This window comes from Oncorhynchus kisutch, linkage group LG9, assembly GCF_002021735.2.
Source record: "Oncorhynchus kisutch isolate 150728-3 linkage group LG9, Okis_V2, whole genome shotgun sequence".
Lineage (NCBI taxonomy): Eukaryota > Metazoa > Chordata > Actinopteri > Salmoniformes > Salmonidae > Oncorhynchus > Oncorhynchus kisutch.
Window position 1 is genome coordinate 18,996,031 of NC_034182.2, and position 27,428 is coordinate 19,023,458.

General features: G+C 40.0%; 1 protein-coding gene across 1 annotated transcript in view; it reads left to right on the plus strand.

The window, feature by feature from the left end:
- The window catches only part of shroom4 (shroom family member 4), an 80,295-nt gene that overhangs the window by 15,974 nt on the left and 36,893 nt on the right, over positions 1 to 27,428 (plus strand). Inside the window, exon 2 of the mRNA XM_031831342.1 lies at positions 7,097 to 7,248. Coding sequence (XP_031687202.1) covers positions 7,097 to 7,248 — 152 coding nt within the window. The remainder of the gene's footprint in view (positions 1 to 7,096; positions 7,249 to 27,428) is intronic.

The window sequence follows — 27,428 nt, forward strand, 5'->3', positions numbered from 1 at the left end:
ATGTGGAAAAGGTGTGAATACCTTCGGATGTCACTGTATAAATGCTGATATCATAGATTGTCAATTCTTACATCCATAGCTCTGTCCTTGAATTTGAGTGGTTATATTTCTTCAGCCCAATCTTTCAGCTATATACTGAAACAATGGTTGGGAAAAGGTGTTATTGTGTTATCTGCTGATTGCCATTTTAATGGCCCGTCACATGTACTCACATAGAAACACTATTTGGGCTTTCTCTTCTGTTAATGATTCTTTCTTTGCAGTAGATCATTCTGGGCTAAAGAACTAGAAAGCACAAACTCACTTTGCAGAAAATATTGCCCACCCCTTTGCTTGGTGCCATTAGACCTGATTCAACTAAGCACTTTGATCAGGGGTCTCACTGCTGGGTTAGGAGAGAACCTTGTGGCTCTCAGTATACTGACGTAAGTCCTTGTTACCCGGCAGACAGAAAAAGTCCAATATTGTCTTATGACCGTCATGGGAATTCCCTTTTGGCACAATGGTGGACACACTGCCACCAGACACACACAGACAGATGGACCCGTTTATTAATAGAGCATTGATGGCTGACCTCAGGCCCTGTGGACTGACGGGGACAGTGTGTGTTCGGAGAAGGGGCATTCTTCTCTCCTCAGCCTGGCATGACCTCACCCTGCCTGGGCAAATATCACCATGGCACTGCCCTCTACACGCATGCAGGAATGCACACACACATGCAGGCACTCACTCACTCCCACACATGCGCGCATATACATACACACACAGTTAATGTCATCGCACGAGGTATTGCGCTTGAATCACTCCAGTTTCAATAAATGATGCTAAACTGTACCAACTTAAGCAATGACATTGACACCTGGGGCGTGTACTTAACCTATAAAAAGAAAGTTAAGAGCACACGTTTCAGAAACGTGAACAGTGTGATTCTTGATTATGCAGACCAATTTGGAATTCACAGTAATATTTCTTATAAGAACCAGAAGTGATGGAGTTAATCTTTCTTCTACTTTAAGCCAGGTGAGACTTGCATGCATCTTGTTGATATTAGCACTGTTTTAGTGGTGTGCGGGCCAGCTCTTTGTTCAGCAGCAAATGCATGCAATTGCTAATCACCCATCCGCCCGACTATGTATGAAAATCTGAGGCCAGCACCTGACCCTAACCCGCTAATATAGAAAACGCTTTGTAGGCTACAGTTAGAGACGGCAGGATTATTATTATTTTTTACAGGGTGTACAGGATTTTTTTTGTTGTTGCCTGATTTAGATATGTTTCTGTTTATAATTTCCTACATTTTGGTAGGCTATTTGTTAGTCTATAATTAGATACATGCAGCTTCTCTCTGGTCATTAGGCTATACAATGCATTCAGAAAGTATTCGGACTCCTTTACTTTTTCCAGCCTTATTCTAAAATTGATTACATTTTTCTGTGGTACATTTTTTACATCTACACACAATACCCCACAATGACAAAGTGAAAACAGGTTTTTAGACATTTTAGCAAATGTATTAAAAATAAAAAGCATTGCTTTACATAAATATTCCGACCCTTCGCTATGAGACTCGAAATTGAGCTCAGGTGCATCCTGTTTCCATTGATCATTCTTGATGTTTCTACAACTTGATTGGAGTCCACCTGTGGTAAACTCAATTGACTGGACATGATTTGGAAAGGCACACACCTGGCTATATGGCCGCCCGGCCAAACTGAGCAATTGGGGGAGAAAGGCCTTGGTGAGGGTGGTGACCAAGAACCCGATGGGTTCCTCTTTGGAGAAACTTCCAGAAGGACAACCATCTGCAGCACTCCACCAATCAGGCCTTTATGGTAGAGTGGCCAGATGGAAGCCACTGCTCAGTAAAAAGTACATAACAGCCCAATTGTAGTTTGCCAAAAGGCACTAAATGACTCTCAGACCATGAGAAACAAGATACTCTGGTCTGATGAAATCAAGATTGAACTTTTGCCTGAATGCCAAGCGTCACGTCTGGAGGAAACCTGGCACCATCCCTATGATGTTGTCATGGTGGTGGCAGCATCATGTTGTGGGGATGTTTTTCAGTGGCAGGGACTGGGTGACGAGCAAGGATCAAGGGAAAGATGTACAGAGAGATCCTTGATGAAAACCTGCTCCAGAGCACTCAGGACCTCAGACTGGGGTGAAGGTTCACCTTCCAAAAGGACAATGACCCTAAGCACACAGCCAAGACAATGCAGGAGTGGCTTCGGGACACGTCTCAATGTCCTTGAGTGAACCAGCCAGAGCTGGACTTGAACCCGATCCAACTTTTCTGGAGAGACCTGAAAATAGCTGTGCAGCGACGCTCCCCATCCAATTTGACAGAGCTTGAGAGGATCTGCAGCGAAGAATGGGATAAACTTGCCAAATAAACGTGTGCCAGGCTTCTAGTGACATACCCAAGAAGACTTGAGGCAGTAATCACTGCCAAATGTGCTTCAACAAGGTACTGCGTAAAGAGTCTGAATACTTATGTAAATGTGATATATATATATATATATATATGTTTTATTATCAATTAAAGCAAAACAATTTTTTTTGACATTATGGGTTATTGTGTGTAGATTGATGAGGAACATTTCTTTTTAATACATTTTAGTATAAGGCTGTAACGTAACAAAATGTGGAAAAAGTCAAGTGGTCTGAATACTTTCCAAATCCATATATGTTGCCTTTGAAGAGCAAATAAACCCTTGCTTACCGGAGTGTTGTAGTTGACATTGGTAAAGTTTTCTGTCATCTCTGCTTCTTTCGCCGAGCAAAGAAGTTTAAGGACTGGGGAGGAAATGTAATAACAAGAAAAAAAACGAAAATATTTTCAGTTTGACCAGTTGTAAGGAAATAGAAAGCTGTGACAACGACCCAACATGTTTCATCTTATTTATTTTTATATCTAGTGTGTTATTGTTCTACTCTGTTATTTTTAGTATTATATTTTTAATGATTCATTGTTGGGCTTAGAGCTTGCAAGAAAGGCATTTTAATGTTCTTGTGCATGTGACATTAAAACTTTTATAAGATTTCAGTTCGGCTTGGATGCATATTTTAAATACTATCAGCTTTTATGATGCGTATAAAGATAGATACCGTATGTAGAGGTGCTAACTGCACATTCACAATCTCTCAAGATGCAAAAATAAGTAATTCATATTTCTCCACTCCTGTTCCTGAGTAAAATGTTTCCCTACATTTGGTGTATCATTTTACTGCAAGAAATGCTTAATTCTGAAGATGTTAATATTACGGCTATTTGAGAGGTTAGAGACCTACAGTCAGTATCCAGATTTCCATTTAACCCATCTGAACAGTAGATTACAGTTCCCTTGACGTGACATTGGCCTATTTGAAGTTCCTGTCTTGTGTCGAATTTGTATAGTGTGTCACAATCATCACACAACATAGCCCGGCACTGCTATCATCCTCTTTTACATCTTCACCAAATCTCTCAAAACTACTTCTTTTTTTTCAATTCTCCATTTCACAGTTTTTCTCTTATTTAATTCAACTCTGACAATGTCCTTTTTGCCTCAGTGGATCAACATAAATTTTTCCTGCCCATTCCCAAAAGCATTTGGTGATTAGCGTGTAGGCTAATTTGTTTGGGTGAATGTGGTGTTAAGAAAGCCAAGCAGAAAGACCTCTATCTTTATAACCATGGAATCAATATGCCTTTAGATGGCAAACCGTCATGGTAATGTAACACAAATAAGTTTAGTCTCTACTTGCTCAACAGCCTCGTCATTCATTACCAGATTCAGCTGAGGATTAGAATTTAGGGAATGATTTGTACCAAATACAATGCTTTTAGTTTAAGATGTGTTTAAGACCAGCTTATTACTGGCCGCCCATTCCAAAACAACTAACTCTTTGTTAAGGGTTTCAGTGACTTCATTAGCTGTGGTTGCAGTGCTGACATGTATATGGTTGAATCATCAGTATACATGCACACACATGCTTTGTTTAAAGCCAGTGGCAGGTCGTTGGTAAAACTAGAAAAGAGTAGAGGGCCACACTTTACATGTTTGACATTAGAGAAGCTTCCATTTTTATTTCACCTTTATTTAACTAGGTAAGTCAGTTAAGAACAAATTCTTATTTGCAATGATGGCCTACCCCGGCCTAAACCGTGCAACACTGGGCCAATTGTGCGCCACCCTATGGGATTCCCAATCATGGCCGATGTGATGCAGGCTGGATTCGAACCAGGTATTGTCACTTTAACTCTCTTGCTCAAGTGCATGTCAGGCAGATTGTTCACGATGTCGGCTTGGGTGTTCGAACCAGCGACCTTTCGGTTATTGGCCCAATACTCTAACTGCTAGGCTACCTGCCACACACACCTCTACTGCCTCTCTCTCACTATGGAGGTAACGTCAGCATTAACGGTTAACCCAAGGAGTGTGTATGTGTGTTTGGCTGGGCAGGGTTAGGTTGACAGGGTTGGACTCCAGAGTCGGACAAGAAAAATGAATGGTGTCGTGGTGTGTGTGTGATTGCAACCATAAAATCTGACTGTGCATTCGGAAAGTATTCAGATTCCTTGACATTTTCCACATTTTGTTACGTTACAGCCTTATTCGAAAATCTATACACAATACCGCATAATGACATTTTTTTTGTAAATAATAATAAAATGAAAAACGGATACCTTATTTGCATAAGAATTGATAACCTTTGCTATGAGACTCGAAATTGACCTCAGGTGCATCCTGTTTCCATTGATCATCCTTGACATTTCTACAACTTGTTTCTACCTGTGGTAAATTCAATTGATTGGACATGATTTGGAAAGGCACACACACCTGGCTATATGGAGATGAGAGAACATTGAATGATGAAACCAAGATTGATCTATTTGGCCTGAATGCCATGTGTCATGTCTGGAGGAAACCTGGCACCATCCCTACGGTGAAGCATGGTGGTGGCAGCTACATGCTGTGGGGATGTTTTTCAGCAGCAGAGACTGGGAGACTAGTCAGGATCGATGCAAAGATGAATGGAGCAAATTACAGAGATCCTTGATTGAAATCTGCATCAGAGCTCTCAGGACCTCAGACTACCTTCCAAAAGGACAACAACACTGAGCACATAGCAAAGACAATGCAGGAGTAGATTCGGGACAAGTCTCTGAATATCCTTGAGTGGCCCAGCCATGGCCTGAACTTGAACCCGATCAAACAGACCTGAAAATGAACCCGATCAAACAGACCTGAAAATAGCTGTGCAGTGACTCTCCCAATCCAACCTGAGTGCTTGAAAGTATCTGCAGAGAAGAATGGGAGAAACTCCCCAAATACAGGTGTGCCAAGCTTGTAGCTTCATACCCAAGAAGACTCGGCTGTAATCTCTGACAAAGGGCCTTCAAAGTACTGAGTAAAGGGTCTGAACACTTACAGTGGGGCAAAAAAAGTATTTAGTCAGCCACCAATTGTGCAAGTTCTCCCACTTGAAAATCATAGGCCTCTCATCTTTTTATCATAGGTACACTTCAACTATGACAGACAAAATGAGACAAAAAATCCAGAAAATCACCATGTAGGATTTTTTTTATTTATTTGCAAATTATGGTGGAAAATAAATATTTGGTCACCTACAAAGAAGCAAGATTTCTGGCTCTCACAGACCTATAACTTCTTCATTAAGAGGCTCCTCTGTCCTCCAATCTGAAGATTTTTTTTCTCATTTTGTCTGTCATAGTTGAAGTGTACCTATGATGAAAATTACAGGCCTCTCTCATCTTTTTAAGTGGGAGAACTTGCACAATTGGTGTGCAAGTTTAGTGTGACTAAACTTTTTTGCCCCACTGTATGTGATATGGGGCAGCAGGGTAGCCTAGGGGTTACAGCATTGGACTAGTTACCGGAAGGTTGCAAGTTCAAACCCCCGAGCTGACAAGGTACAAATCTGTCGATCTGCCCCTGAACAGGCAGTTAACCCACTGTTCCTAGGCCGTGATTGAAAATATGAATTTGTTCTTAACTGACTTCCCTAGTAAAATAAAAAATAATATTTATGTTTTTTTCAAAACTTTTTTATATTTTATTATGGGGTGTGTGTGTAGATTGAAGTCGTCCCTTCACTGTTGACATTGAGACTGGAGTTTTGCGGGTACTATTTAAAGAAGCTGCCAGTTGAGGACTTTTGAGGCTTATGATTCTCAACCTAGACACTCTAATGTACTTGTCCTCTTGCTCAGTTGTTCACCAGGGCCTCTCACTCCTTTTTCTATTCTGGTTAGGGACAGTTTGGACTGTTCTGTGAAGGGAGTAGTACACAGCTTTGTATGAGATCTTCAGTTTCTTGGCAATTTCTCGCATGGAATAGCCTTTAATTTCTCAAAACAAGAATAGACTGACGGGTTTCAGTCTATTTTGAGCCTGTATCGAACCTATAAATGCTGATGCTCCAGATTCTCAACTAGTCTAAAGAAGGTCAGTTTTTTGCTTATTTAATCAGAACAACAGTTTTCAGCTGTACTAATGTAATTGCAAAAGGGTTTTGTAATGATCAATTAGCCTTGTAAAATGATAAACTTGGATTAGCCAACACAACGTGCCATTGAAACATAGGAGTGATGGTTGCTGATAATAGGCCTCTGTAAGTCTATTTAGATATTCCATTAAAAAATCTGCTGTTTCCAGCTACAATCGTCATTTACAACATTAACAATGTCTACACTGTATTTCTGATCAATGAATGTTATTTTAATAGATTTTTTTTACATTTCTTTCAGAAACAAGGATATTTCTAAGTGACCCCAAACTTTTGAACGGTAGTGTACTTACTGTTAACCAGAGGAGAATCTCTCAATGACCACGGAATGAGAAAGCGGAATGTAGCAATGAGAATGTTTGTCACTTGGCTGTTTGTTCCAAAATGTTTTGTGCCGAGCATAGTTTCCATAGGGACAGTGACCTACTTAGAATGGAGGACTGGGCCTATATCCGAATGGTACCCTTATGGGCCTGGTCAAAAGTAGTTAGGGTGCTATTTTAGATGTAGCCTGAAAGGACACAGTGTGTGTGTTTGTGTGCAATGCATGTTTTTAACCCCCACCTCTCTCTCCCTACAGATCGAGGAAGGTGGTAAGGCAGAACAATGTAAGAAGCTGAGAGTGGGTGATGAACTGGTGAATATAAACGGATCAGCCCTCTACGGTTCAAGACAGGAAGCTCTAATACTCATCAAGGGATCCTACCGGATACTAAAGATCACCGTATGCAGGTAGGAATTGACATATGTATGTGTGACAGTGTATTGTCTGGAGATTGTGTGTGTGAACAGATAAGGGAAATGTAACAAGAGGTGAGAGATGCACCCATATTTAGATTTTTGTGGTTCACCCAGACTGTGATTTTGTGGTGTGTCCCATTCTATCTTCAAATGCTTGTAAAATACCTCAGACTTGGTGATTGAGTGTCTACAAAATTGTCTACAAAATGACTAACAAGTCAAATAAGATTTAAATGTTTTAACTATGTTAATTTAGGAATTAACAGAGCTCTACCAGGCGGTTGAGAAGTCAAGAGGGTCATACCAGCAAATTGCATAGCATTTTTATTCATCTCAACAATATTACAAACATTTCATTTGGTCTGCTGTTTTTATAGATAAGTCCTCATTTAACAATGCTTACCTATGTCAAATTTTATATTTTATGGTAATTTTGTATTATATTTTAAATTAATACCTTTTCAGGCAGGGCGTGGTGCATTGTCCCTCAAAGGTTTTCTTACATTTCAAATTATTCAGGTTCTTCCACCATGTTTCCCACATGTTCAGACTACATTGAGAGACAGTTGACAAAGTGCAGTTTTGTATTTTTGTGCAGTTTTGTATCGTTTTTTTTTTTTTGGGGGGGGGGGTAGATCCGCTTTAATATTTCAGATAGATTGTGGCTTCTAGATTGTGTAATTGTCTGCATTTCCAATCCCATATTTATTTGTTTTGTAAATACAATGCATTCGGAAAGTATTCAGATCTCTTGACTTTTCCTCATTTTGTTACGCTACAGTCTTATTCTAAAATAGATTACATTTGGTTCTGTCTTATCGCAGTAAAGTCAGCAGAGCTGGGATGGTTGTATCATATCTATCTGAAAACTGTTGTTCTGATTAAAGTAGCAATAAAATTGGCCTTCTTTAGACTAGTTGAGTATCTGGAGCATCAGCATTTGTGGGTTTGATTACAGGCTCAAAATGGCCAGAAACAAAGAACTTCTGAAACTCGTCAGTCTATTGGCATTTTGCTTGTTTGATTGCCTTGCGTATGAAATGACTACACTGTTTGTATTCTGCAATTTTCCCAGTCGCCTTGCGGTGGTAGGTGATTTCAGTTCTGCGAGAATGCTGCCATCTATCCACAGTTTCTGGTTAGGGTGGGTACAACATCTCCTATACACTTCCTTATAAACTCACTCACGAAACAGCGTATAAGTCGACATTATTCTCTGAGGCTACATGGCTAATCAGAGCTATCCGTACTTCTCCCTTTGCAGAACAGCACAAACTGGCCCTAACCAGAATAGAAAGAGGAGTGGGAGGCCCCAGTGCACAACTGAGCAAGATGACAAGCACATTCTAGTGTCTAGTTTGAGAAACAGGCGCCTCGCAGGGTCTTACCATTTCGTAACATTCAGCTCAAGCTGTCGGTCACGCTGCTCTGTAGTTAAATTGCAACCATTTCAACGTGTAGCCACCTTTCCGTGCTTTCTGGTCTGGTACAGTCTAACCATTTGATGTCTGGCTCAACACCGTCCGCCTGCTTGGTCTCAATGGTTGATTATTCAGGGTTCAGCTCCTGACCATTTTACACTCCAGTAGCAGCCCAGTAATGTACTGGTCTGTATTTAAATTGCATTAGGAGTTCTTTTTATGCACTCACCCTGGGCCTTGGAGGGCGGTTCCATCACGTTGCCTCAATGTCTGTGTTCATGTGGCGTGGTTAATGACTTGGTAAATGTTTATATATAAAAATATTGTAATTTCGAAGGCTAAAATCACATTTAATCTTCACACAGTTTCATATTTAATAATCTAAGTTTTACCATTTTTATATGTAAATCTGATAACTGGGACGTATACATTTGTAGAGTTAGTTATTTAGTTATACCATCCTTAACCTTTTTGGAATAGGGGGCAGCATTTTCACTTTTGGATGAATAGCGTGCCCAGAGTGAACTGCCTCCTACTCTGTCCCAGATGCTAATATATGCATATTATTGGTATTGGATAGAAAACACTCTGAAGTTTCTAAAACTGTTAGAATGATGTCTGTGAGTATAACAGAACTCATATGGCAGGCGAAAACCTGAGAAAAATCCAACCAGGAAGTGGGACATCTGAGGTTTGTAGTTTTTCAAAGCTTGGCCTACCGAATACACATTGAGATATGGATGAGGTTGCACTTCCTAGGGCTTCCACTAGATGTCAACCGTCTTTAGAAACTGGTTTGAGGATTCTACTATAAAGGAGGGGCTCATGAGACCTCTTTGAGTCAGTGGTCTGGCAGAGAGCCTCTGTCTCATGACGCGCGCTCCCGAACAGAGTTACCTCTCGTTCCAGTGCTTTTCTTAAGACAAAGGAATTCTCCAGTTGGAACATTGATGTTTTATGTTAAAAACATCCTTTCGATTGATTCCATACATCGTTTGACATGTTTCTGAAGAACTGTAACGGAACCTTTTGAGTTTTTGTCTGGATGAAGTGCCTGCGCCTCATGAAGATGGATTACTGGGCTGAACACGCTAACAACAAGTCGCTATTTGGACATAAATTACGGACTTTATGGACCTTTATGGAACAAATCAGTAATTTATTGTCGACCCTGGGAGTGCCTTCTGATGACGATCATCAAAGGTAAGTGAATATTTATGGTGTTATTTCTAACTACTGTTGACTCCAAAATGGAGGATATTTCTCTGGCTGTTTTGGGCTCTGAGCGCTGTTCTCCGATTATGCTGATTAAGTTTTTTTTAAATCTGACACAGCTGTTGCATTACGGAGAAGTCTATCTTTAATTCTGTGAATAACACTTGTATCTTTTATCAATGTTTATTATGAGTATTTCTGCAAAATCACCTGATATTTTGGAATCAAAACATTACTGCATGTACGACGCCAATGTAAACTGAGATTTTTGGATATACATATGCACATTATTGAACAAAACATACATGTATTGTGTAACATGATGTCCTATGATCTGATGAAGATCATAAAAGGTTAATAATTAATTTGATCTATATTTCTGCTTTTTGTGACTCCTAGAAAAATGGAAAAATGGCTGTGTTCTTTCGACTTGGCTATGAACTAACATAATCATATGTTGTGCTTTCGGCCATAAATCAGTTTTAAAATCTGACATGATGGGTAGATTAACAAGATGTTTATCTTTCATTTGCAGTATTGGACTTGTTAATGTGAAAGTTACATATTTCAAAAAAATATTTTTGAATTTAGCAATCCGCCTTTTCAGCAGAATGTTGTCAAGGGGTTCCGCTAGCGGAAAGGTTAAAAACGTCTTAAGGATCCACCCTTTTTTTCAATTTTCACCTAAAATTACATACCCAAATCTAACTGCCTGTAACTCAGGACCTGAAGCAAGGATATTTATATTATTGATACTATTTGAAAGGAAACACTGAAGTGGAAATGTGAAATGATTGTAGGAGAATATAACACATTAGGTCTTGTAAAAGATAATCCAAAGAAAAATCATGCATTTTTTGTACCATCATCTTTGAAATGCAAGACAAAGGCCATAATGAATTATTCTAGCCCAGATGCAATTTAGACTTTAGCCACTCGATGACAACAGTGTATGTGCAAAGTTTTAGACTGATCCAATGAACTACTGCATATCTATTCAAAATGTTGTATCAAGCCTACCCAAATGTGCCTAATTGGTTTGTTCATAATTGTGCCCTCTCTCCTTTAACAATAGCATGTTATTCTTTTACTGTAATAGCTACTGTAAAATGGTTGAGGACATTGGGCCTCTGTAGATATTCTATAAAAAATCTGCCATTTCTAGCTACAATAGTCATTTACAACATTAACAATTTCTACACTTTATTTCTGATCTATTTTATGTTATTTTAATAGACAAATGTGCTTATCTTTAAAAAAAAGGAAATTTCTAATTGACCCCAAACTTTTGAACGGTAGTGTATGTGTGTGTGTAAACATTCTATTGGTTGCAAGAATTGTGTATAATAATTTAAATTGAAAAACTCTACGTTTTTTAATCCAGTGTCGTTTTGTGTATCAGTTCATAAACTGTGTGCCATGGAATTGGTACATCAAATCTCCTCCCAACTATTTTGCAACCTGTATGGTGCTGCGGTAACATTATTTTGGTCCTGAAATGAAACCGGTATAGTTTTTTTATTTGTCACAATTTTCTATCTTCTCTGGGATAGGTGGCAGTATTTTCATGTCCAGATGAAAAGCATGTCCAAAGTAAACTACCTACTACTCCGGCCCAGAAGCTAAGATATGCATATTATTAGTAGGTTTAGTTAGCAAATACTCTGAAGTTTCTAAAACCGTTTGAATCATGTCTGTGAGTATAACAGTACTTTTTTGGTAGGCAAAACCCAGAGGACAAACCATTGATTTTTTTGTTTTGAGGTTACTCTCTTTTCAATGGGTGTTCATTGGGAATCCAGATTTCTAAGGGACCTTCTTGCAGTTCCTATCGCTTCCACTGGATGTCACCAGTTTGTAGAAATTGGTTGAGGTTTTTCCTTTGTGTAATGAAGAATTACCATAGCTCAGAACGACAGTCACTTCATGGGTACCTTTTTGATAGAGGCGCGTAACAAGAAAAGTAGCGTCAGTTTGTTTTGCTCCTGTATTGAACACAGATCATCCCATCTTCAGTTTGATCGATTTATATACGTTTAGAAATACCTAAAGTTGTTTCACAAAAGTAGTTTGAAATGTTTTGGCAAAGTTTACAGGTAACTTTTAAGATATTTTGTAGCGACGTTGCGTAAGTTGGATCAAACGTGCCAAATAAACGGACATTTTTGATATATATCGACGGAATTAATCAAACAAAAGGACCATTTGTGATGTTTATGAGACATATGGTAGTGCCAACAAAAGAAGCTCGTCAAAGGTAAGGCATGAATTATATTTTTATTTCTGCGTTTTGTGTCGCGCCTGCAGAGTTGAAATATGCTACTCTCTCATTGTTTACTGTTGTGCTATCATCAGATAATAGCATCTTATGCTTTTGCCGAAAAGTCTTTTTGAAATATGACATGTTGGCTGGATTGACAACGAGTGTAGCTTTAATTTGCTATCTTGCATGTGTAATTTAATGAAAGTTAGATTTTTATAGAAATGTATTTGAATTTGGCGCTCTGCATTTCCCCCGGCTATTGGCCATGTGGGACGCATGCGTCCTGCCTACCCCAGAGAGGTTAACCCAACCCCTCCTTAGAGCTAGGGATCCCGCTATCGGAACAACTTCCGGTGGACCTGGAGGGCGCTCAATTCAAATAAATATAGATTTTAAACATTTATGTACAAATAAGTCTCTCATATCAGCTGAACTTAAATTCTTGTTAATCTAACTGCAGTGTCTGATTAACAGTAGCTATTACAGCGAAAACATGCCATGCGATTGTTTGAGGACAGCGCCCCACATCAAAATATTTTTCCACCGACACAGGTTTCATACATTCACAAATAACGATTTAAATATTCACTTAGTTTTTGAAAATCTAACTCTGATTTGTCATCCAAAGAGTCCCAGCTATAACATGTAGTGTTGTTTTGGAAGATAAAATCCTTCTTTACATCCCAAAAAGTCAGTTTAGTTGGCACCATCGATTTGAGTAATACACTCATTCAACATGCAGAGAAAGGAATCCGAAAATCTACCCCTTAACTTTGTTTCAACAAGTCAAAAAAAATTTCTATTTACTCCTCAGATACCCTAAAATGTAATCAAACTATAATATTTCTTATGGAAAGAAGTATGTTCAATAGGAAACCGATTTTAGCAGGTGTGTAATTTCTTCAGGGCGCGCACAAACACAAATTTCCAAGACTGTGTCCTTCTGCTAAGACTGATACTTCTTATTCATTTTTGAAGTTACAAGCCTTGAAACCTTGAACATAGGCTGCTGACACCACGTGGAAGCCATATGAATTGCATCCAGGGATCTAATTCTCAATATGACTTTTCTCTTGCATATCTAAGAGGGTCTCTCAAAAAAATAAAATGTCCTACATTCTCCTACATTATCTTAACATTTCTACAAACTTCAAAGTTTTCTTTCCAATGGTACCAATTATATGCATATCATGGCTTCTGGGCCTGAGCTACAGGCAGTTTACTTTGGGCACATCATTCAGACAGGAAGTGGAGAAAAAAAGTGGCCTAGCCCTAAGTTAATTGACATCCATGTCTTCGTCGCCTTGTAATCACTGGTCACTTTAATAAATGGAACACTCGTCACTTTAATAATGTTTACATATCTTGCATGACTCATCTCATATGCATATAACGTATTCTATACTATAAATTGCATCTTAGCCTATGCCGCTCTGACATTGCTTATCCATATATTTTATATATTCTTATTCCATTTCGTATTTAGATCGTACTTATGTATTTGTTGTGGAACTGTTAGATATTACTTGTTAGATATTGCTGCACTGGCGTAACTAGAAGCACAAGCATTTCGCTACACTTGCAATAACATTAACAACCATGTGTATGTAACTAATAGTTTGATTTGATGAGGTAATCACCTGGAATGCATTTCAATTAACAGGTGTGCCTTGTTAAAAGTGAATTTGTGGAATTTCTTTCCTTCTTAATGCATTAGAGCCAAACAGTTGTGTTTTGACAAGGTAGAGGTTGTATACAGAAGATAGCACTATTTGGTGAAAGACCAAGTCCAGATTACGTCAAGAACAGCTCAAATAAGCAAACAGAAACGACAGTCCATCGTTTCTTCAAGGTCAGAAACACAAGCAAAGGACATTAGACCGGTGGAAACCTGAGGCTTTGGTCTGATGAGTCCAAATGCACGATTTTTGGTTCCAACTGCTGTGTCTTTGTGAGACGTAATGTAGGTGAACAGATGATCTGTTCTTCCCACCGTGAAGCATGGAGTAGAAGGTGTGATGGTGTGGGGGTGCTTTGCTGGTGACAATGTCGTGATTTATTTTGAATTCAAGGCTCACTTAACCAGCATGGCTACCGCAGCATTCTGCAGCGATACGCCATCCCATCTGGTTTGCGATTAGTGGGAATATCATTTTTTAAATTTCAACCAGACAATGACCCAACACACCTCCAGGCTGTGTAAGGGCTATTTTACCAAGAAGGAGAGTGATGGAGTGCTGCATCAGATGACCTGGCCTCCACAATCACCCGAACTCAACTCAATTGGGATGGTTTGGATGAGTTGTACTGCAGAGTGAAGAAAAAGAGGCCAACAAGTGCTCAGGATATGTGGGAACTCATTCAAGACTGTTGGGAAAGCATTCCATGTAAAGCTGGTTGAGAGTGCCAAGAGTGTGCAAAGCTGTCATCAAGGCAAAGGTTGGACACTTTGAAGAATCTCAAATATAAAATATTTTTTTATTTAACACTTAGGGTTACTACATGATTCCATATGTGTTATTTCATAGTTTTGATGTCTTCACTATTATTCTACAATGTAGAAAATAGTAAAAATAAAGAACTTTAAATGAGTAATTGTTTCCAAACTTGTGACTGGTAATGCATGTCAATCTAGCAATCCAGGCAACTAAAAGCAACTTTCTAAACAATGTTTTGGTTAGTTTCTAGGTTGTTAGCTAGCTATCTAATGTTATGTTAGCTGGCTAACCAGTTCAAATAATGGCCATATCATATAGCTGACAACATCTTCACAATTGCTAATTTGTCTTAATTTTTTAAGGAAAATAAACTCACAACAAGATCATTATTTACAAGTTCACCTCTTGAAGCTAGGGGGCTATTTTTATGTTTGGAAAAATAACGTTCCCAAAGTAAACGGCCTATTTCTCAGGACCAGATGCTAGAATATGCATATAATTGACAGATTAGGATAGAAAACACTAAAGTTTCCAAAACTGTCAACATTTTGTCTGTGAGTTAAACAGAACTGATATTGCAGGCTAAAACCTGAGGAAAATCCAATCAGGAAGTGCCCCTGTTTTTGAAACCCTTCTGTTCCTATGCATGCCTATCCTCCATTTAAAGGGATATCAAACAGATTAGTGACTGCTCTTTCCTGTGGATTTCTGAACATAACGCCACAAACAAACGGTATATTGGGTATAAAAATAATCTTTATGGAACAAAAGGAACATTTGTTGTGTAACTGGGAGTCTCGTGAGTGAAAACATCCGAAGATCATCAAAGGTAAACGGTTAATTTGATTGCTTTTCTGATTTTTGTGACCAAGCTTCCTGACGTAAGGGTACATAACGCTATGCTAGGCTATCGATAAACTTACACAAATGCTTTGATGGCTTTCTCTGTAAAGCATAATTTCAAAATCTGACACGACAGGTGGTTTAACAAAAGGCTAAGCTGTGTTTTGCAATATTGCACTTGTGATTTCATGAATATGAATATGTTTTAGTAATTATTTGACTGTTGCGCTATGCTATTCAGAGGTTGCTGACAAATAATCCCGCGACAGGGATGGGTAGCGTCAAGAAGTTAATGGCGAGCCAATTACAGAAAATATCTTACCGTTGTGAGTATTATGAAATAAAAGCAGGGAAATATAGAATTTGGACACTGTCTCATATCTTAATTTGACTTTAGTGCAGGTCATGTTCTTCACATTACCGTCTCTATTTAACTTTGAAATGATTTGATGCAAATGGCTCTGTGATATGAATAATATTACTACATATATCATACAAGTAACGTTACCTAAGCAAGCCAGCCAGCTAATGTTAGTTAGCTAACAGTACGCTTTAACTTGAATTGAAAACAACTTTCTCAAAAAATTCAAAACGTGTATCTGAAAATGTATCTAGCTAGACTTTCTGACCTGTGTGCATGGATGAACCCTTCCCCTGTCTGTCACTGATGCCATGGTTTCCCTTAGTTTGAAGTTGTAATCTGGATACAGGTGTTTTATACAGTAGCCTTCTGTTTTCTCTTTTCGACTACCTCTGTTTGTTTGAAACCAAAAGTTTCTCTATCTCTTTAGCTATCATACTCTAATTCCACCGGGCGTTCCACGGATTTCAAAACTTTGTCCTCCAGAAAGTGGAGAGCTTTCTTTCAAAAAAGCCACATTAGGATTGCCTATACATACTGACAAGCTAATGTTATAGGCAGAAACATGCTACATGGCAGAGCAATCCAAACTCATCTCGAGGCATGCCCAGCCCATCCATTATCTCAGCCAATAATATCTAGCGGGAAGGTTTCTGACTTTTTCCCTGGCTAAACCAACTCGTAATATAACAATGTTATTTGTATTTACAGATGCTGTACAAGATTGTTATGTTCTAGAAGGCATTTCCACCAAAAAAACACATTTTGATAAATGTTTACATCCAAATGCCTCTCCTGTGAAGTAGTGATGCGTGACATATGCCTAGTTTCCTGAAACGAATCACGTTACCACAATCACACCATGAGTAGTTAATCATGCAACATACACCTCCGCCTTTCTTCTTCCTGGAGAGTTCTTTATTCCTGTCTGCACGATGTACTGAGACCCCAGCTGGCTGTATGGACATTGACAGGATATCCTGATAGAGCCATGATTCCGTGAAACAGAGTTTTCCAGTCCCTGATATCTGTCTGGAAGGAGAACCTCGCCTTGATCTCGTCTACTTTATTGTCCATGGACTGAACGTTAGTGAGCATAAGCTTGGAAGGGGTTAGATAGTTTGCCGACTCCTGAGTCAGACTAAAAGTCCACTCTGATTAACTCTTCTCCGCTGGCGCCATCTTGGAGCAGCCTCTGGGATAAGTGGAATTGCTTTGGAAGGTACAAACAAAGGATCCAATTCAGGAAAGTCGTATTTTTGGTCAAACTGCTGGTGAGTAGCCGCTGTTCTAATATCCAGAAGTTATTTTCGGCTGTATGTAATAATGCCAAAAACGTTCTGAGCTAATAATGTTAGAAATAACAACAAAAAAGAAGAGTGTAAAGTTGCTTAGTAGCCAGGAACCAGGCGACCATGTCTATCGGCGTCATCTTGTCTTATTCATGGTTCACCTTAACCCTCGTAATGTTGGTGTACATGCGTGTGTGGTATGTACGCTGAGTGTACAAAACATAATTTTCATCAACACACGCTGAATTGCAGCCAAATTCAAATAAAATTACTAAAATATTTAATATTCATGAAATCACAAGTGCAATATAGCAAAACACAACTTAGCTTGTTAATCCACCTGTTGTGTCAGAATATGCTTTACAGCGAAAGCAATCCAAGCATTTGTGTTTATCGATTACTAGACAAAACATTATGAACACCTAGCATCAAAGTAGCTTGGTCACGAAAATCAGAAAAGCAATAAAATTAATCGCTTACCTTTGATCTTCGGATGTTTTCACTCACGGGACTACCAGTTACACAATAAATGTTCCTTTTGTTTTGTTCCATAAAGATTTTATATCCAAAATACCTCCATTTGTTTGGTGCGTTATGTTCCGAAATCCACAGGCTCGAGCGGTCATGACATCGCAGATGAAAATTCCAAATAGTGTCCGTAATGTCCACAAACATGTCAAACGTTTTTTATAATCAATCCTCAGGTTGTTTTTAAAATATATAATCGATAAAATATCAACCAGGGCTATCGCTTTTTCAATAGGAGATGGAAAGACAATAGCTGCCCAGCTATCCACTGACGCAATGTTATCTTTCTCGCTCATTTTTCTAAATAAAAGCCTGAAACTTTGTCTAAAGACTGACACCTTCAGGAAGCGATAGGAAAAGGAATCTGGTTGATATCCCTTTAAATGGCGCGAAGGCAGGCTATGGAACATAGAGCTTTCAAAATAGAAGCCACTTCCTGGTTTGATTTTCCTCAGGTTTTCGCAGACAATATTTTGATAGTTTTGGAAACTTTAAAGTTTTCTATCCTAATCTGTCAATTATATGCATATTCTAGTTTCTGGGCCTGAGAAATAGGCAGTTTCAAATGGGTATGTTTTTCATTTAAAAAAATCTAAATACTGCCCCCTACACCCAACAGGTTAAGACAGGTTTTTCTTGCCCATTTCTCCTCTCAATGACACACTTACACAATCCATGTCTCAATTGTCTCTAGACTTAAATCATTTTTGAACCTGTCTCCTCCCCTTCATCTACACTGATTTGAAATGGATTTAACAGGTGACATGAATAAGGGTTCATCGCATTCACCTGCTCAGTCATGGAAAGTGCAGGTGTTCTTAATGTTTTGTACACTCAGTGTGTGTGTGTAACGTGTCATGGAAAGTGGCCTTTGACCTTTTAGGGTTCGACAGTAATCTTTGAAGCTGGGAGGACAGGGTTGCGTCTGCTCTCTCCCATCCTGGAGTGTCTGGGTGTGCGTGCGTGTTCGTGTGATCCTGTGACAATGTCAGTCTTTATCTAAGCTGTGTGTTTTGGCTGATCGGAGGTCTGCTTACGTCAGACTAACGTTGGCAACGGAATGCTAGGTCACCCTTGACCCTCTTTCTCGCTCTTTTCAGTGCCTCACCCTGGCTGTGCCTGTCCTAGTTAGCAGAACTAATGGCAGTACAGTGTTTCCACCCAGCAGCAAGTTTCTTTCTGACTCATCCAGGGTTTGCATGGCGAGAGGGACTTTCCCCTGGTCTGGTTCTCAGTGACGTTCTGTCCATGTCACATTGTCTCTGTGTGGCCAGGGTGGGAACTACATCAAATAAATTACAATTTACAAATTACAAGCAACTGAACAAAAATATAAACGCAACATGCAACAATTTCTAAGATTTTACTGAGTTACATTTCATTTAGGGAAATCATTCAATATAAATAAATTCATTAGGCCCTTATCTATGGATTTCACATGACTGGGCAGGGGCGCAGGCCTGGGAGGGCATAGGCCCACCCACTGGGGAGCCAGGCCCAGTCAATTAGATTAAGTTATTCCCCACAAAAGGGCTATATTACAGACAGAAATACTCCTCAGTTTCATCATCTGTATGAGTGGCTGGTCTCAGATGATCCCACAGGTGAAGAAGATCGATGTGGAGGTTTTAGGCTGGCATGGTTTCACGTGGTCTGTGGTTGTGAGGCCAGTTGGTCATACTGCCAAATTCTCTAAAATGACATTTGAGGCAGCTTTTGGTACAAATTAACATTCAAATCTCTGCATGCCAGTTGCATACCCCCTTCAAAACTTGAGACATCTGTGGCATTGTGTTGTGTGACAAAACTGCTCATTTTAGTGGCCTTTCTTTGTCCCCAGCACAAGGTGTACCTGTGTAATGATCATGCTGTTTAATCAGCTTCTTGATATGCCACACCTGTCAGGTGGATGGATTAACCTGTCAAAGTAGAAGTGCTCACTAACAGGGATGTAAACACAATTGTGAACAAAATGTGAGAGAAATAATATTTTTGTCCATATGGAACATTTCTGGGGCCTTTTAATTTAGCTCATGAAACATGGGACCAACACTTTACATGTTGCGTTTATATTTTTGTTCAGGGCTTATACCCAGGGCTCAAAAGTGCAACCAGTACCGAGTTGATTTTCAGGGTTACGAGGTAACTGAGGTAGCTGTACATATTGGTAGGGGTAAAGTGACTAGCAGTGGGGGGTGTGTGTGTGTGTGTGTGTGTGTGTGTGTGTGTTGGGGTGTCGGTGTAAGTATGTAGTGTGTGTGTGGGTAGAGATCAGTGAGTTTGCATAGAGTCAGTGCAAATAATGGTCAATGCAGGTAGTCCGGATAGCCATTTGATTAGCTATTTAGCAGTCTCGTGTCATCGCTCCTGGGTGAGGATCAAAAGTAGCCCCCCCCCCCTCTCTCCCACCAGAGAGGAAGAGGTGGAGTGAGGGCTGGTTCTATGACTTATGACTGGTCGTAAAACCTTCTCTCTTGTGCACTGCAGTATGGAGAGGTCAAAATTCCTTTGTGTAGAGAGAGAATCTTGCCAAAACATCAAACGATTGGGTATTGGAACATTAGTTTTCAAATCCAAACATGGAATCACAAGGAATCTAAGAGAGCCTATATGGAATTAAATTATACACCCATATTTCAGTATACACCATTAGGGCTGTATGTAGGAATTGTTGAGGTGTGTGTGTTGCCATTTGAACAAGATCTGGAGGTAGCCTCTGTGTTTTTTCTCTGACATAGTCAGTGGGTAGGGTTAGTTATTAAATGTATTGTGCTAAGGCACGATCCAGCCAATTATAGAAATTTGAGAAATAGAGCATTGGGCCAAACGTAGTACTATTTCTGTCTCTCACATTTTAGGAGCGAGTAGACTCAGTCATTGTTAATTTCTTGAGCCAGACATATGGGCTGGCCAATTAGGGAAATGTGAGTAGATATTATCTTGACCAAGCGGGTAATTATCTATCCATCTCTCGCATTTCGGTAGCGAGAGTATATCAAGGTGTACTTCTCCATGTTTCCGCGTGTTCCGGTAAAACATTGCGGAAAATAACGCAGAAAGGGTTTTAATGTGAGACGTTATTAGTAAAACCTTTCCCTTGCTGAAGGCGATCCTATATTACTCGGAAGTAAGAATTCCGGTAAAGATTCTCTCCAGTTTAGCCCTGATGTATTGCCATCAGAGATTGGCATCAGTCCAGTGCCACAGTCCTCAGCAGCACGTGCAAGAAATGCCTGATATAAAGGGACAGGTGAAGAGAACTGAGCAACTAATGACAAAAGCAGAAAATGAAAATATTCTGTTAGCCGAGGAATTGCGTTTGAAAACAGAACAATTAAAAGTAATTGCAAAAACTTATGACGATGAACAAGCACAAACTCTTCAACAAAATCGTTTTTTACAAGAACAACTCGATTTAGCAAAAATGAAATACTATGTAGTCCACTCCAAAGTAGATAACTCGACAGATGTATCTACAAACAGGAGTGCGCAACCTGATAACATGCATGCAGTTTTGATGAATGTTACTCAAAGCAATAATGTTCTAGTCGTAATGCTGGACCAAAGACGATCAGTTAATGAACACAATGACTAAGTTGGATGACAAATCATCAGAACTCATTGAAGTCGCTGACCAAATGAATGACGAGAGAACTCAGGTGATGAAGATGGTAATATTGATCTCTAAGCAAGCGGAGGAAATCTCATCACTGAATCTCTCGCTTCATACTCAAGACCTCTAATTGCAAACCATGACAGATAAGTGTGAGGCCGAAAGGAACAAGTGACATTCACGTGTCTAAAATCAGTACTCTAAGCACCCAAGTGGACTCTGCTATGCAGAAGAATACCACCCTTAGGTACTAGAATGGAATTGCAGAACGGTCACACGCTACAGCGTGTCTACCTAACCAAGCAACCTGAGCTCAGTACTCAAAGGACTGAATGTGTCCTCATGTGTCCCTCAGTCTTCTCACCTTGTCCATTCAGCAGAGTATAATTTTTGTAACCCTTATTTTACCAGGTATGTTGACTGACGACACATTCTCATTTACAGCCACGACCTAGGGAATAGTTGCAGGGGTGAGGAGGGGGATGAATGAGCCAATTGTAAGCTGTGGATGATTAGGTGACCATGATGGTATGAGGGCCAGCTTGGGAGTTTAGCCAGGACAACGGTGTTAACACCCCTACTCAGATGATAAATCCCATGAGATCTTTAGTGACCACAGAGTCAGGACAACAGTTTTACGTCCCATCCGAAAGACAGCACCCTACACAAGGCAACCTCAGGTGCCTCCTACTGGCCCTCCAACACCACTTCCAGCAGCATCTCATCTACCATCCAGGGACCAACCCTGCTTATCTTCAGAAGCAAGCCAGCAGTGGGATTGCATATGGCACCTCTATTCTCCTCTTGGCCCTTACTTTGGCCTACTCACTGAAACAGGAATGGAAGAGCTGTTACCATTCAAACAAATGTTTATGTCGAACATGTATCCCACTTTCATTACCTACTTGTGCCCTACAGCCCATGTTGGCTTGCCCTTTTCTTACAACTCAGAGAGCTTGCTTGCAAGCACAGCTTTTGAGGCATCAACAGCATGCAAAGCTAAGAGCCCTGACATCTCGGTTTTGTAGTTTGACCAGGAGCACTCACTACATTCCTGCACCCAACCCACACAAAGTGTCAGAGCACAAGGTTAACAAAGGGTTCAAGGATGATCGAAATGTAGACCAATGTTCTCTAGAAGTTCTACTACATGGAGAATTAAAGCGAGAAAATGGAAAAAGATAATTCACTAGGATGAGACGTGGAATTGCCGGACAACAGGTCTGCCGGAATTAACACTCTTAACAAGGACGTTAACAATCAAATTACAGAGACCCTATCCAGGGCCCGCTCGATCAAGAAACAAGCCCACAGACTTTGTCTATAGACTCTGATACAAAGGTTGTGAAGAAAAAGGTCAAAAGCTTCGCAAAAGCCAAGTCCACGCAAAACGCGATAAGTCGATCTGCTTTCACCATGAACAGAAATGACACATCACGTCGTTGTGAACAACCACTCCACTTTGTGGGGAATATACCCACTACACGCAACTCAGATGCCATACCTGGAAACAGTCCTGGAGGACTGCTTAACCTGTCATGCGCTAATTGATTCGGGCTCGACAATATCGCTCATCTTTCAAATGTTGTTCAATGATCTCAAAAGGGCTTTTAAGCCAACTAAACATTGGATAAAAAGGGAACGATGTGACACTGCACTTCGAGATTTCACTCAGACTACCTTGCCTATCACATTGAGACCCATGCTGAAACTACACTTCCAGGATGTATTCGCTTGTTCACCCTGTGTATGTTACCAGCCTCGAAACTGAATATCTGCTGCTCGGAGCAGACTTGATGAACTGTTTATTCCCACTGATGGATTGGAAAACTAATCACGTATGGTCACAGTGCCGTCTCCAGTAACCACACTGTCTTCTCCTAACGCTAGCTGCAACGCAGTCATCCACGAGGGGTATCTGTTGACAGCACCCCTTGAGAAAAATACTTTTGAAACCTCTTGGTACAGAATCCAACCCAAGAAGATATAATGCTATCTTGACACATTCCATCAGCAAACCTGATTGACCACTATTTTCATGATTTCAAGCAGAGCCAGCAATCTCTGTGAATGAGCAACTTCCCTCCTCCTTGGAGTTGTGCAATACTGTAGTTGAGATGAACTTCTCTTGTCCTTCGGACACTTTGCAAGCACATGCGGCCGTCTTGGCAGTAAAAGCATCGATGTGCAGAGTGTACTCTGCTTCCAAGGATACATCTTCCGCTTTAAGGGGGCCTGAAACCCCTTACAATGACACTAATGCTGTCAGTCCCGCAACTGACCCGATGACTCCCACTGGTGAAACACTGTGCGATATCACAGACAGATATCTCGTCTCAGTTTGCGGGTACTGGAATGGTTGCCACACGTGGATGCTGTGGTGACTGACGGGCCTCGACAGCCACTGAGCATTTTGAAGCACAAACACTAGGAGATTTGGTTGAAAGGTTGGTTGAAACCAATCTAATAACAACGCGGCTGCTGACAACCCGTACAGGGATAACCTTAGAACACATCTAAGATATCACTGAGGAGTACCACATTGGTCAGAAAAGAAGTCCTGTGGACTTTCCACCTCCAAATCAAATGGTAACAATAATCATTAATCATTTCAACTACAATGCAACTAGTAAAATGCTTTAAACATGTGTTGCATTAGGATAACATTTAAGAATAAGTCTGTAGAATAACTGGTCCCCTTGAGTACATGTACCATTGCCAGTACAGTCAGTCCAGCCACAATCAGTAAGAAGGTTAGAGACCTATCAATCACAAGTTGACTTGTTAACAGTAACAGAGGAGTTAGTAGTCACTCAGATTGCAACACGTGTAAGGGAATCTCCAGAACACTCTTCTCATGGTTAACACACGTGCCACTAAAAAATAGAACCTTCCATTCAGGAGGAAAGTTATTAGAAGTCATGAACCATGATCACGCCACATATGACTGGTTCAGTGCATATAGAGTACTTCCGTTGTGAGGTTAGCTCCTCCGTAGATAACATTTATCTAACGTAGATAAATAGACTCCGTCATACCTATCGCCACTACAATGGCATAAGACGTGGTGACTTCTAGTAAAACTACTACAGGTCCCCTTAACATATGTCTTGAGATTGACATCAATTCTTACTGACCTCTAGGCATTGATATGAAAGTTATCTGATGAAGTCAGACTCAATCGGAACAGGTTGCAACCTACCAGGATACTTGGTTTTCTTTCCCTTGACATGTGCGCTTATGTAAGCATAAACACACACGTACAACAAAACATTTAACTTCTTTAGTTTAGGGGGCAGTATTTTCACTTCCGGATGAAAAGCGTGCCCAGAGTAAACTGCTACTCAGGCCCAGAGGCTAGGATATGCATATTATTACTAGATTTGGATAGAGAACACTAGTTTCTAACAGTTTCTAAAACTGTTTGAATGATGTCTGGGTGTATAACAGAACTCATATGGCAGGCGACAACCTGAGAAAAATCCAACCAGGAAGTGGGAAATCTGAGGTTTGTAGTTTTTCAAGTGATTACCTAGCCTTACTGTGTCTATGGGGTCAGATTGCGCTTTCTAAGGCTTCCACTAGATGTCAACAGTCTTTAGAATGTTGTTTCAGGCTTCTACTCTGAAATGGGAGCGAATAAGAGCTGTTTGAACCAGTGGTCAGGCTGAAAGCCTTTAGTTTAGTCACGCGCATGGCCGTGAGCACGAGCTCCATTCCCTTTCATTTCTAATGACAAAGGAATTGTCCGGTTGGAATATTATTGAGAATTTATGGTTAAAAACATCCTAAAGATTGATTCTATACATCGTTTGACATGTTTCTACAAACTGTAATGGAACTTTTTTGACTTTTCATCTGGACTTCATCTGCCCGCGCCTTGTGCATTTGGATTACTGGACTAAGCGTGCAAACAAAAAGGAGGTATTTGGACATAAAGATGAACTTTATCGAAATAAAACAAACATTTGTTGTCTAACATGGAGACCTGGGAGTGCATGATTTTTCTTTATTATCTTTTACCAGATCTAATATGTTATATTCTCCTACATTCATTTCACATTTCCACTTCAGTGTTTCCTTTCAAATGGTATCAAGAATATACATATCCTTGCTTCAGGTCCTGAGCTACAGGCAGTTAGATTTGGGTATGTCATTTTAGGTGAACATTTTAAAAAGGGTGGATCCTTAAGACGTTTTTAAGGATGCTATAACTAAATAACTGTAACTCTACAAATGTATAGGTCCCAGTTATCAGATTTACATATAAAAATTGTAAACCTTATATGATTAAATATGAAACTATTTGTGTGAAGATGAAATGTGATTTTAGCCTTCTAAATGTCCATTTCTTTCATATAAACATTTACCAAGTCAGTAACCACGCCTCATGAACACAGACATTGAGCCAACGTGATGAAACTGCCCTCCAAGGCCCAAGGCAAGTGCATAAAAAGGACTGCTAATGCAATTTAAATACAGACCAGTACATTGCTAAATGATGAGAACATCCTCAAAATGATGAGAACTCACCGTTCAAAGCACGCAGCAGCGATGTATACTTCTCCCGCTGGTCATATGATATTGAACAGACTGGTAGTGTTGGAAGGCGGGTGAGATTGTTGGGTTCTACTTGGCGGGTCAGAAGGAGTCATTTTCACTTGAAGGCTTTGACAAGGCTGTACTTCTGATGTGAAAAAAGGCCCTTCCCTTGTAGTTTGGAATTCATTTCCTTCATGAGGGCCATGATGTCCACGGTGAACACAAAATCAGCCAACCATTTATCTTGCAGTTGAGGGGAAATCCACATATTTGCAAAAATTCAGCATCTCCAACTTCAGGTCCCACACCCTTTTAAGAACCTTCCCCAAATTATGCCATTTCACTTTTGTGTGCTAGGGGAGATCTGCATGACCCGACTCTGACTCTTCCAACAGTGAGACGAACCTAAAGATTTTGCTCTTATGAAGTTTACCACTTTAGTATGACTGTGTCCACAACACATCAGAACACATTTACACATTTACAGAGCACCTCCTGTTGACTAGTGCAATGCAGGAAAATAATTTTCTGATCTGGGTTCAGCTCAGCTCAGCTACTTGATATTGTATCCTTTTCAAAAGGCCAACATTTTTTTATTTCAAGTTATGGCACCATCAGTGGTCACGCTGGATAACTTTTCAAAACTCAGTCCCAGCTTTGCCACACAATAAATATTTCCCTGTGGTTGTGCTCTTCATTGACTGCACTGAAGCAAGCTGCTCTGTAATTTCAAAGTCTGGGGTTCTGCTTCGTAAGAATATCAACAACTGCGTTGTGTCACATGCATCACTGCTCTCATCCAGGGCCAAGGAGAAATAGGTGAAATCCTTTACCTTGTCTTTCAACTGTTCCATATTCTCTCTGTGTCACTGTTTGTCTTGACAGGGAAACATTTCAAACAGCTATTTCTTGTCAGGGCAAAGTATTGCTGCAGAGTCGATTAAACATTCTTTAATGAATTCACTCTCAGCGAATGGCTTGCTATGTTTAGCAATTTTGTTGGACAGTACATAGCTAGCTCTCGCAATTCTGTTTGCTGAATGCAGTTTTGTGAAAAGTCCTAGCTGCTTTTGCAACTGAGAAAGCAACTCTTTCAATGCACTTGCCCTCTGCTCAGAAGACATATTCCTATATTTCTCTGCATGCTCTGTCTGGAAGTGTCGGCACAAGTTGTAGTCTTTCAAGACAGCAATGTTCTCTTTGCACACTAAGAACACAGCTTTCCCTGATACCTCAATAAATACATATTTCGATGTCCACTCTTGCTGGAACACCCTACATTCAGTGTCGACTTTCCTTTTCTTTTAAATATTTGAAAAACTCATTTTTGCGCTATTTCTTGCTAGCTACTTTTTGTAACTGTGATGTGTGTCAACCTGTCAGTCGCTGTCTGTTCTCATTCAGTTGTTATTTATACGTGTAAAATAGATGTCCCACAAGCGGTGGGAGTTAAATCATTACACAGGCGAGTATTCATTGGGCATTTTAATTTGAATAACAAATTCCTTTTTTCAAAACTTTACTATTGCGAATTCTTTGATCTGAGCATGATTCCGCGGGCCATATTGAATCAGGTCACGGGCAACATATGCCCCCGGGCCGGCCTTTGCCCAGGCCTGGTCTAGAGTGTCCGGGATGAAGATCGTGTTGAAGTG